Source organism: Hylobates moloch, unplaced genomic scaffold, assembly GCF_009828535.3.
Source record: "Hylobates moloch isolate HMO894 unplaced genomic scaffold, HMol_V3 SCAFFOLD_17, whole genome shotgun sequence".
NCBI classification, from domain to species: Eukaryota; Metazoa; Chordata; class Mammalia; order Primates; family Hylobatidae; genus Hylobates; species Hylobates moloch.
Genome location: NW_026652292.1, coordinates 48,561,157 through 48,573,919, shown reverse-complemented (window position 1 = coordinate 48,573,919; position 12,763 = coordinate 48,561,157). Strand labels below are relative to the sequence as shown.

The window sequence follows — 12,763 nt, the reverse complement described above, 5'->3', positions numbered from 1 at the left end:
ATCACTTGTATGTCTGGGAACATTTTAAGTCCTCTCTTCTAGCTATTTTGAAATATACAACACATTGTTGTTAACTATAGTTACCCTACTTTATTATCAAACATCAGAATTTACTTCTTCAACACAACTGTATGTTCATACCCATTAACCAACCTCTCTTTATCCCTTCCCCTCCCACTCACACATCCTTCCCAGCCTCTGGTATCTATCATTCTACTCACTACTTCCATGAGATCAACTTTCAAAAAGACTTTAAAACTGCTACCAGTAGTCATGCACTGCAATACTCTGAAGAAAGTGGTTTGTAATTTATCTACAGATAATGAGAATCAAAAATGTACTAAAGATTTTGATTTAATATTTTGTCTAAACAAATTTAGTTAAATAAAAACAAAACATACTTTGTAGTTATTCAAAAGGGAAAAAATAAAAATGGATATAAATTTATCTTATCCATACAAATCACTGAGCAGATGTTTTACCTGGTAAACTCCAAGACATTGAGCAATTCATATCTTTCTTCCTGCCCCAGCTAAGAAGAAAAGGAATATATAATTACATACAGTTGGAAAAGTCTTAAGCTTCTGGGAAATAAATCCTAGTCATAAAGTTTTACTATAAAAAATGCCAACACAAACAAATTTTCCCTACTGAAATATGGAAGGGAGCTTAATAACTTTTATGTAAATTGAGTTACAGGAAACAGAAAATCCAAAACAGGAGAAAACCAAAAGGAAAACCAAAAAGTGTCACTGAAGAGTTCTTAGAATATAACCTGCCCAGACAAGAGAATGGAGGGCTTCAGAAGGGATGTCGTAAGGAAAGAACTGCCAATGAACAGATTATGTGGTGTGATAGTATTGAGAAAAGTATACTAGCAAGTATGGGAACAATTACTATAGATAATAGGAAAAAAAAAAAGGGGGAAGCAATGAAACAAACAGGTAAGAGATTTATCTTTAGAAAATGATGGAAAAAGTGGCCAGGTCCGGTGGCCATGCCTGTAATCCCAGTGCTTTGGGAGGCTGAGGTGGGAGAATCAAAGGAGCTCAGGAGTTGAAGACCAGCCTTGGCAATATAGCAAGACCCCATCTCTATTAAAAAATAAATTTAAAAAAAATCAGGTGTGGTGGCACACGCCTATCTATAATCCCAGCTATTTTAGAGGTTGAGGCAGGAGGGTCACTTGAGCCCAGGGGTTCAAGGCTACGGTTAGCTATGACTGCACTACTGCACTCCAGCCTGGGTGACAGAGCAAGACCCCATCTCTAAAAAAAAAAAATTGGTGTTGGAAACACAAAATTTAAAAAACAAAAATTACCAGATACAACAATGTTCAGCTATGAATACTGTACAGGTAAAATAGAAGGCAATACTACACAGAAACTAAGTAATAACTTTTAAATGAGACATAATTTATATTTAATAAAATGCACAGACCTTTAACATAGAGTCAAATGAAAATTGTATAGTTTGGTAGTTAGCACCCCAATCAAGATATAAAATATTCCCACCACCCTATAATTTCCCCTGTGCCCTTTTTCAATCAATCTCTTCCCTGCCCTGAGGCAACCACTGTTCTGAATTCTATCACCATAAATCACTTTTTCCTGATCTTGAGCTGCATAAAAATGAAATTAAAAAGGATGCACACCTTTGTGTCTGGCTTTTTTTTTTGCTCAGCATAATGTTTTTGATTCATGTTTTGATTCATCTTTCATCCATGCTATTGATGAATCAATAACTCATTCTTTGTTATTGTTTAGATGTTCCATTGTGAGACTATATCACAATTTGTTTATCCATTCTTCTATTGATGGGCATTTGGTTTGGTTTCTAGTTTTTGGCTACTCTGAATAAAGCTGATAGGAGCATTTTGTTATAAGTCTTTTTAGAAACAGAAACTTCCATTTCTGCTGTATAACTATGAGCACAATTGCTGGCTCAGGTGTAAGTTTACCTCAATTAGACAACTCTGTAAGGTTTTCCAAAGGGACTGTACCACTTTACACATCTGCTAGCAGTATATGATTGTTCCACTTGCTCCACATACTCATTAACATTTTGTGCTATCCATTTTTAAATTTTAGTCTTTAGAAAATAAAAGAAAAAGTGGCCAGGTGCAGTGGTTCATGCCTGTAATCCCAGTGCTTTGGGATGCTGAGGCGGGAGAATCACTTTGGGTAGGTATGTAGTGCTATCTCATTGTGGTCTTAATTGTATCTCCCTAATAACTAACAGTGTTTTTTCACATGCTTATTGGTCATTCGTATAGCTTCTCTTGTGAAATGTCTGCTCAAGTCTTTTGCCCACTTTAAAACTTGGGCCTGAGTATTTAACTAAAAATTAGAATAAAATCATAATAATTTTAGAGTATGAGGAAGGATAAACTAAAAGGATGGTGATTCAAGAGATACACCCTCATGTAACAGAATCAGAAGATACATTAAAATTGAAGAGTCAAAACATGTATTAATAATCACCTTTTTTTTTTTTTGAAAATATGAGATGTATAAATGCCCAAAGAAATAGCTAAAAGAACACCCAGTGGTTGCTTCTGGAGTGGGGAACCTCTATTTTATTATGAGCCTTTTGGTATTACTTTATCTTTAAAGCTATGCAAATGTATTACTTGGATTAAAAAGAACCTTAAAAACAAGTAACTTACTGAATCTATAATCACCGAGTCGGGTGTTCTTCCAGTGAAAACAAAATTCAATTGCTTGGCTGCTCTGACCAATGCTCCCTCATCTGTTTTAGAAAAAGAAGTAAAAGCAAATACATGATTGAAAAAAATATTCTCAGTACAAGAGAAGTACATTAAGGTAATATAATTTTCTGTTTAATTAAAGTTCTTTTTATTCTGGCTCCTGTTATTAATCCAATTATTTTAAAACTACATGACAATTCCAAAGAAATAAGGAGAATAATCTTAAGTGTTGGAGACACAAACAGAACTCAGAGTTACATTTCCAAAATGTCAAGTCTCACTGCTAGTCATAAATTCCTAAGAAGCTTAATTTAAATGTACCCCTTCATCCAGTGTATTTGCTAGAAAACTTTCTCAAAAGGAATCAGAGAAAATTGCCTTCTAAACTTTTATCCTTTTCCTCCTAAAATGCTGAGTCTAGAGAAACTAATATTGCTAATTGAGGATTCAGTTTAAACAAGCTTTAAATGAACTAATGATTTTAATGTCTATGAATGTCATCATGTTAAATAAAACCTTTTTATTGCTAGAGTAGGGTATGGCATAAGAAAACATCACACAGTTTCTACCCTAATGATATGAGACAACAATTCTTATGCTTTTAAGGAATTTAGTATATCCTATAAGTCACAGATGCTGGCTTAGAATGCAGTTTAAAACACTTCTAACAAAGTTCTCATCAAACTGACTATCTGCCCAACTTTACATTGAAAATAGATCCAAAATTAAGCCTAAGTACTTATATTGATAACTGTACTAATAATATTTTATGGAATCCCTTCAAATGTGTAAAACTTTCCTCACCCAAATAAATACCCAAATTTCTTTATTATCATTAACAAAAGAGGAAGGCAAAATTGGTGTTCTAAAGTCATATAAGCTTACTATATTCAGGCAAACACATCTTCCTTTTCCTATTTGTACCTGTGCAAAATCAGCTTGACTAAGAGTTCTTAGGTATTTATAAAGAAGCGAAAAATTATTACGTGTATGTAAAAAGGTACATTTTTCACTTATGAGAATTATGTTATTCAAATTTTCATGTAACTTATGTAATATACCAAAAATTACATATACAAAATTACACATTTAAAAATATCACATATATATTTAACCTTGAAAGCCAAGGTTTTTCTAATTGGTAAATAAAAATTTTTATCTAAAAAACACTCAATTTGGCTATCTTTTTAAAATTAAATTGACTTACATTCCGAACAATTTTCCACAAAAAAATACTTTACAATTGCTTCATTTGTACCTGGAGATGCTGCTTGATAAATAATCTTATCACCTTCTCGCTCTGGCACTGCTGTGTGACAGACTGCCATCATTGTAAGAAATTCACATATTATAGGTGCAGTCGGCTGTGGAAAATAAATACATAATTTAAGCCCTTCTCATGTGAACATTTTGACACCGATAGTAATATCACTTCATGTCTATTAAGAACATAGCTGTTGGCCAGATGTGGTAGCTCACACCTGTAATTCTAGCACCTTGGGAGGCCGAGGTGGGTGGATCGCCTGAGGTCAGGAGTTCGAGACCAGCCTGGTGAAACCCCATCTCTACTAAAAATACAAAAATTAGCCAGGAGTGGTGGCAGACGCCTATAATGCCAGCTATTCGGGAAGCTGAGTCAGGAGAATCGCTTGAACCAGGGAGGCGGGAGGCGGGAGGCGGGAGGCGGAGGCTGCAGTGAACTGAGATTGCAACATTGTACTCTAGCCTGGACAACAGAGTGAGACTCCGTCTCAAAACAAAACGAAACAAAACAAATAAGATAAACAAACAAAAACCCATAAAAACATAGCTGTTATACATTGGGGGTGTGGGATTATAGCCAACTAAGAAGCCAACATCAATTATAATGAAAATGTGTTTTTTAATTCAAATTATTTTTCTACTCATTCATTCATTTTCTAAACGTTTATACAAGACAACTTGGTGTTGTCAAATAGAAATAGTATAGTGAGAAAGGCAGATGTAGCTGAATCTTGTCCTTGGAGGACAGGATAAAAATTCGAAGATGTTCATTTACCTAGTTGTAATTCCTGACCAGATTTAAATTTTAGGCATGCAATCTTACTGCGTTGGGGTTATACTTTGCGTTGGGGTGATAATGATTGAGGATTTTTCTATAATGTTTTGTCCTTCCTCTCCAAAAATGGTAACTTTATTCATATTTTAATGAATAAAAAATTATGAACAACTCCTATGTCCAGTGGACTCTTACAGCCTGAGAAGACAGAAGGGTATATCCTTTCTGCATGGAGCTCAGGGTTTATAGGAGAGAAGCCAGATATTTTAAATTAAATATCTTCCTGTCTGGCTCTCAATAAAGATAAATGTTATTCAATTTAATAAAGGAAAAACATTTCTCTATGCTCTTGGGCAAAAAAAAAAAAAAAAAAAAATAGTAATGTGAAGTGACTAGGAAGATATATCAGAACATTATTTGAAAAAACTGTTCAGGCTAGAACAGTGGACTAAACAGACATGGTCCCTGCCATGTGAAGCTTGGCGTTGTGGGGAAGACCGAACACAAATAAATATACACATATTGTTTACTTATAGCAAGACAAGCACTGTAAAGAAGGGAATATGCAAATATCATGTAATGTGACTTGAGCAAGTCTGTGGTTATTCTCAAGATAACGTAATATTTGAGCTGATGAAGTTTTAGCCTCATGAAGAATTGAGCAAAGTGCTTTCCATCAAGCAGGAAAGGTCGTAAAGAAGGAAAAAATGATGTGTTTTGAAAATAAAAGGCAGCCAGTGGGATGAGGAGAAAGAAAAGGAGCTCAAAATGAGAGTGACAGCTTAGACAGGGGCCAGATCATGTTACTTTATGAATGAAGAGAGAAGGCAGAGAATAGGCTTAAACAGGATAGTGAGGGGACTTGATTTCCATTTGCATTTTTCAGCTGTCATGGGCAACAATAACTGGAGAGGAGCAAAAACGGAACCCAGGAGACTGGCCAGGAGGCTACCACAGGAATCCACAGAGTGGGTGCTGGCGGTCTGGACTGGGGTGGTGAAAATGAGGATTAACTGCAGCCAAAACCCAAGATAGATTCTAGCAATCAGTACTGACAAGGGCTTGGTGACTCAGAGATCTGGACATGGAGAGAAAAGAAGGCATCAAAGACAACCCTCTAATTCCTAGGAAGAGTCACAAGATAGATACAATATTGAATTGTATCCCAGAAGGTTCAATAATCATTTAAAATGAAACAATTTGAAAAGACAGAATACTGATGAATGATAATATTAAAACCAAATAAATAACAACCATGAATTAATGTTGGCCAAGTAAAAAGGATTTGGCATAGATTTTGATAATTATTAAAAATGATGATGAGGCCAGGCATGGTGGCTCATGCCTATAATCCCAGCACTTTGGGAGGCTGAGGGGGTGGATCACCTGAGGTCAGGAGTTTAAGACCAGCCTGACCAACATGACGAAACCCTGTCTCTACTAAAATATAAAAATTAGCCGGGTGTGGTGGCGAGTGCCTGTAATCCCAGCTACTTGGGAGGCTGAGGCAGGAGAAATGGCTTGATTCTGGGAGGCAGAGGTTGCAGTGAGCCAAAATCACGCCACTGCACTCCAGCCCTGGCGAAAGAGTGAGACTCTGTCTCAAATAAATAAATAAATAAATAAATAAATAAATAAATAAATAAATAAAAGATAATGAAAGTAAAAAAAGAGAAATATATAAACGGAGAAGATAGTTCAGAGAAACATTCATTAGTTTTTATTCACCAACAAAAAGATAATGGTTTTATGTAACTTACATGATTATTTTGGAGATTTTCCAGCAATGATGAATCACTAAATGTTTTTTCGTCTCCAAACTGTGAGTTCTGCCTGAAGGGGGTAAAAAAATAGAGTAAACCCAGTTCATTTATACCAGCCCACTGATCTATTTGTTAATGTACTTTATGAGTAAAGCGTTATGTCTCCAAACCCTTCATAAATTAAATGTAATTTGGCCTGCATTTCTAAATAAGACATCACAGATTTCATGATTGTATCATAAAATATATTCAAGCATTCTAAAATGTGAAAGATGTTTGCAGTGTAATGAAAAATAGTATTTTACAGTTCATTTTTTCTGGAGTTAAATTATATTGCAGCCACATGAAATCTGTAAAAATATAAAACTAAAACTATAAAAACACCTGGAACTGAATTTCTTCCACTTCCATAATATTTTCAATTTTTAGGATTCTAAGAATTAATGAAAGCTATTATACAAAATATTCTTCTATTTGAGTTATGAGAAATCTTTATATGTAGTGATGAAAACCATATGAAATATAAGAACATGAATAAACCATTTACGGATTATATCAACATCTATCATTAATATCTGAGCAAATATTTATAAACACATTACATTTGTTCTGTAAATATAAGAACAAATAATAAAAGTATGGAATTTTTGTGTTGTGGCTATCTTCAGATGAGCAAATGTATTATGTACTTCATACGATACAAATGGAGTCAATTATCTCTGCAAACTAGCTATCATTTATCTCATGGCCATATAATTTAATATAAAAATATTGAGATTCAAAGGAAAAACAAGGAACACAAGTGGGAATGTCAAAAGAAAAGGGTATAGTTCGTAAAATTTAGTGAAAATATATACATTTGAGCTTTAGTGCACAGAAGAAAATTTCAGATTTCACTGAGGGGAAAAATGTGTCCAATACTAAACAATTATAATCCAGAAAGCTTTTAATCATAACATTTACAGGTTATAAAGAGTATTATCAATGTCAACATGTCAGATATCAAGAATGTCATATTATAAAGGCAGCAGCTTGACAGGATGGAAAACTCATTGAAGAAAACAGAATTTGAAAGAAGAGAACATACACAGTATCTTCAATGAAACACATTTCTCCAGTAAACTTAAGGAGGAAGTTAGAATGTTTATAATGGAACACATATTTACGTGTAGTAATTTGCTCTATTAAGTCTACAAATTGTAAGAAAATACATCTTTATTAGCAGGTAGTAGTTTAGAATGATCAAAATATCCTTGGGGGCCAAAGTGAACACGTCATCATCATCATTATCATTATTTCTCTAATTTTAAAGATGAGGAAAAAAATCTAAGAAAAAGATAACATATATTTATCCTCCAAATATTACCATTTATTAAAAAGAGTTCATTACTTGGGGCTTTATGAAATTTTCCTATTAAAATATATTCATACATGGTTTGTAGCTGTACTTTTCTACTTGTTAAACAAATGTCAAGGAATATTCACAGTAACATCTTGCAAGAAGTCTATCTTCTTTCCAAAGAATTCCACACTAAAAGCCGTTTAAATCTGAAGATATGCCTTATTCATCTCACCAATAATTCTTTCATTTTATAAGTCAGTTACTATAATTGACTTAATTTTCAAACATATTTATATTTGAGTAGCTCTGGATATGCAATTGAAATATTTACATGGACATACTCCATTTTCCATTCAGTAATGAAGGTTCTGTCAAGGATAATGCTAAAAAAGAACTCTTCTTCTAGAAAGTGACTTCCTTACCAAGATAATTAAAAAAAAAAAAACCCAAAACAGGCTGGGCAGGGTGGCTCATGTCTGTAATCCCAGCACTTTGGGAGGCTGAGGTGAACAGATCACCTGAGGTCAGGAGTTCGAGACCAGCCTGGCCAACATGATGAAACCCCATCTCTACTAAAAATATAAAAATTAGTCAGGTGTGGTCCCAGCTACTTGGGAGGCTGAGGCATGAGAATCGCTTGAACCTGGGAGGTGGAGGTTGCGGTGAGCCGAAACTGCACCGCTGGACTCCACTCCAGCCTGGGTAACGGAGCGAGACTACCTCTCAAAAACAAAAACACAAACACCAGAAACAAAAACCGGAAACAACTCATCCTCTAATCAGACAGCCTGGCGTGGATAACTCAGCTGCTACCACTCCTCTCCAAAATTGTACAAAATATTTACTTTTAGTAAAAATAAAGATAAAATTTGCAAGCTCGTATCAGTTAAAAATAAGAACCATCACATTAAAAGTAAAAATAATAGGACTGTTAGTCAAACTTTCACAAATAAAAATGCAAGTCAACATCAACATTTGGTTACATCTTTGCCTAGCAATTTTTGAGTGTCACTTTGCTCCCAAGGAGACAATGACATGGTATTTTGCAAGAAGCAATAAGGCAGGGAGTATCACAGTTAAGGTAAGGAGAACAGAGCAGGGAACCCACAATGTCATACAATTTGCAGCTTCTTTAGGCTGACTTAAAAGTTATGATACATTGTAACTACTCATTTTCTGATCATACAAAAATGAAGAGTCTCTATAGCAATAAAAATTAAAATATTCAAAGAATATATGGCTTAATCAGTATAGTTGTCCTCGCATATGACAGTATGTACTAAGACTTTTTTTTAAATTCAAAATTCATGTCAACAGGACAGCCACCAGAGAAAAGGAATAAAAGAGCTGAATCCATACTTTTGACTTTGTAAACCAAAATAAACTCCAGATGGATCAATGATTTCATAAATGTACTAAAGATATGTGAAACATTTTTTTTTTTTAAAACTTAGGAATGGAAAAAGCTTAGGCATCATATATAATTCAGAAAACATAATATATAAATCTGACTACATAAATCTAAATATTTCTGCATAGCAAAAACTATGGCAACAGGCCAGGTGCAGTAGCTCACACCTGTAATCCCAGCACTTTCAGGAGGCTGAGGCAGGAAGCCTGCTTGAGGCCAGGTGTTTGAAACCAGCCTGGGCAACACAGCAAGACCTGCCTCTGCAAAAAAGTAAAAAATTGGCCAGGTCTGGTGGTATGCACCAGCTGGTGGTGTGCAATCCAAGCTACTTGGGAGGCAGAAGTGGGAGGATCCCTTGAGCTCTGGAGTTTGAAGCTGCAGTGAGCTATGATGGTACCACTGCACTCCTGCCTGGGTGACAGAGGAAGATCATCTCTTAAAACAAAACAAAACAAAACACAACCAACTTCTGCAAGAAAACTCAAAAGCTAAATGGCAAATGGGGAAAAAATATTTCCAACTTACAAAGGTTAATTTCCCTGGAATAAAAAGAATTACCAGAAATCAATTTACAAAAAGATCAACAATGTAGTACAACAATGGGCGAAGGATATAAACACACAATTCACAAGGAAGGAAATATAAATGGCTTTATATATACATTCAACTTTACCTCATAATGAGAGAAGTGAAATTTAAATGTATCATTGTGGCAAAAATAAAACTTGACAAATTTGTGCTGTTGTAATTGTAGGAAAACAGTAAAGAATATATCATTGGTGAGAACATAAACTGTACAAATTCTAAAAGAAAAGCAATTGGGCAAAATTTAAAATTTAAAATACTTTGATTCAGTAATTCCAGTTCTAGGAATTTATATTAATTGTTTAACTGGTATAAAATACTGTATGTACAAATTTATACTTTGCAGTACTTGTTTTTTTGTTTTGATTTTTGAGACAGGGTCTCACTCTGTCACCCAGCCTGGAGTGCAATGGCACAATCTTGGCTCACTTGGAGTGCAGTGGCACAATCTCAGCTCACTGCAACCTCCACCTCCTGGGTTCAAGCGATTCTCCTGCCTCAGCCTCCCAAGTAGCTGGTATTACAGGCATGTGTCATCACTCTTGGCTAATTTTTGTATTTTTAGTAGACACAAGGTTTCGCCATGTTGGCCAGGCTGGTCTTGAACTCCTGACCTCAGGTGCCCACCCACCTCGGCCTCCCAAAGTGCTGGTATTACAGGCGTGAGCTACTGCACCCAACCCCTACAGTACATTTTTAATAGCAAAGAGTTAGGAAACACAAATGCCCGTCAGTAGTGCTGCTTAAAAATATTGTGGTGCATTTACAAACAAAGGGAAGCTTTTTATGGAATATGAAAAAATCTCAAAGATGCACTGTCAAATGAAAAGCTGGTACAAAGCAGTGTGTACAGTATGCTTCACTTTCTGTAAAAATGAGAGAAAAAATAAATATATGAATATTTATAGGAGAGATCGGTAAGGATACACTTGAAATTAGTCACACAGGCCGTCTCTGGTAGGGGAAATGGAGGGCTCTAAGACAGGGAGGGGATCAAAACCTTTTCTTTTACACTCTTTGAATTTGTAATATGTTAATGCATTGTGAACTTGAAAAATCAAATTTAAAACAAGTACAAAACCCATCAGTCATGTGAAATATATAAACACCCTACCTATACACTAAACGCACATTATACACATATACATATTACACTCATGCACACATGAAAAAGGCAGTATAAATTTAAAACAACATCGTTTTGTTGTTTGGGTTTTTGTTTTGTTTTTACAAAATTCATCACTTTAATGAGTAAGGAACAGAGAGGGCAGCTCACACATACCGCTAGAATGGGAACTCATGGTTGTGTACACATTTGAACACTTAAGCAAGCAGAATGACAAAGTACAAATTCTTTAACATTCCAAATGTCCTGAGGAGACAGAATTGTTTAACTACATAACATGCACATACAGGGAACTTCTTTATTTAGGAGCTGGTAGCCTGCACTTAGGGTTACACAGAGAAAAGTCTATTATTTTCAACACAGATCTAAATATTAGATTGGTGCAAAAGTAATTTGAGATTTTTGCCATTGAAAAACAATTGCAAAAACCACAATTACTTTTGCACCAACCTCGTATTTTTCACATTTAACAAGTTTTAAGTGGAAAAGTCAGGTTCTGAGTTTTCATATGTAGCTTTGTTTTAAACATGTTTATAACATGGATAGATAATGGGGCTATTAAGGTCATTTTCTGATATTGCGAGACAGTGCAAAATATATATGTAAATTCAAGCTAATATAGCCATTTTATTGGTCTAACGTAATTGAGTATTGGTTTGGGAGTGAAGAGACAGCTTGTTAGCACCAAGCCACACCAACGGGGACAAGTGCACTTGCTTTTTATCCAGCACGTGCAGGGCTGCTGCTCAGGTGGGGTGTGCACTGGGACAGGTGAGCACTGGGCCCCGGGCTGGCCTGAAGAGCACTTATGGTCTCCTCAATTCCATTTCAAAGTTCATCACAAGGTCCAGGGTCAATAACCTTTTCCAGAAAGAGTTGTAATGTGGGGCCACTCACACTGAGATGTACATGCCAATGGCTCAAAGGTAGGCAGCCCTCCAGACATCCCTCTGGGAAAAGGCCTGAGGTCAGTTAGTGACTCGGGGACCCCTGGCTTACCCTCTGATGTCTGCTGTTCCCAAAGTAGTCCCACTCACAGTGATGGCCCACTCACAACCTCAATCACCCTGACACTGGTCTCTGTAGTTACAACTTTTCTTATCGTATTTTCAGAATTATCTGCCCACTCCAATGAGTGGCTTCATGAATTGGATGAGGTCTGTCTCTAAGACTTGTGAGACTTTTGTGGGGGGCTTGTAGTCCTTGGACACAGGGGGCCTCTGTAGGGAGCACCACCAGCTCATCTCAACAGGAAGTCACTGGCTCTTTGACTTAGACCTGCAGGGAGCTGAGCTCTGTGGCTCTTCCTCCTCTTGGAAGGAGTGGATCTCAATAGGGACCTAAAAACTGCTCCTAGCTCTCGCTCTGCCTCCATTTCTCTCCCTGTTTGGTAAGACGTTTATGAGGCTTTCCTGTGCCCTCCTGTGCAATTCCATAAGGTTTGGGCCAGGTGTTAGTTGCACTAACACTGTAACACCTGAAGGTATTATAATGATGATCTAATGGTGGGTATCGTGACAAAAGTCTGGCTCTTGGAGCCCTCATCTTTCTGCTTTTTATAATCTGGTTCTTTAAGTTAGACATAATTTTGATCCAATAGTAGAGGCTCAGGTTTCTTTTTTCTCTCAGATGTCAGAGGTGATGAAACACGCTGATGATATCTCCTATCTGTCTTAGAGTCTCTTCTATTTTGGAGGTCAGGTGAACACATGCCAGTGACACGTGCTCTGTGTAATGCTTCACAAAGGACTTGGTATAAAGAACTGATGGAACACCACCTGTTCCATA

General features: G+C 36.1%; 1 protein-coding gene across 6 annotated transcripts in view; it reads right to left on the bottom strand.

Annotated features, from left to right (window-relative positions):
- Positions 1 to 12,763, bottom strand: part of ATP8A1 (ATPase phospholipid transporting 8A1) — a 250,631-nt gene that overhangs the window by 140,796 nt on the left and 97,072 nt on the right. For all 6 annotated transcript variants that reach the window (XM_032135949.2, XM_032135950.2, XM_032135948.2 and 3 more), the window contains 4 exons: positions 6,509 to 6,581; positions 3,969 to 4,074; positions 2,669 to 2,751; positions 483 to 532 (listed from right to left, as the gene is read on the bottom strand). In XM_032135949.2, the coding sequence (XP_031991840.1) occupies positions 483 to 532; positions 2,669 to 2,751; positions 3,969 to 4,074; positions 6,509 to 6,581 (312 nt within the window). The remainder of the gene's footprint in view (positions 1 to 482; positions 533 to 2,668; positions 2,752 to 3,968; positions 4,075 to 6,508; positions 6,582 to 12,763) is intronic.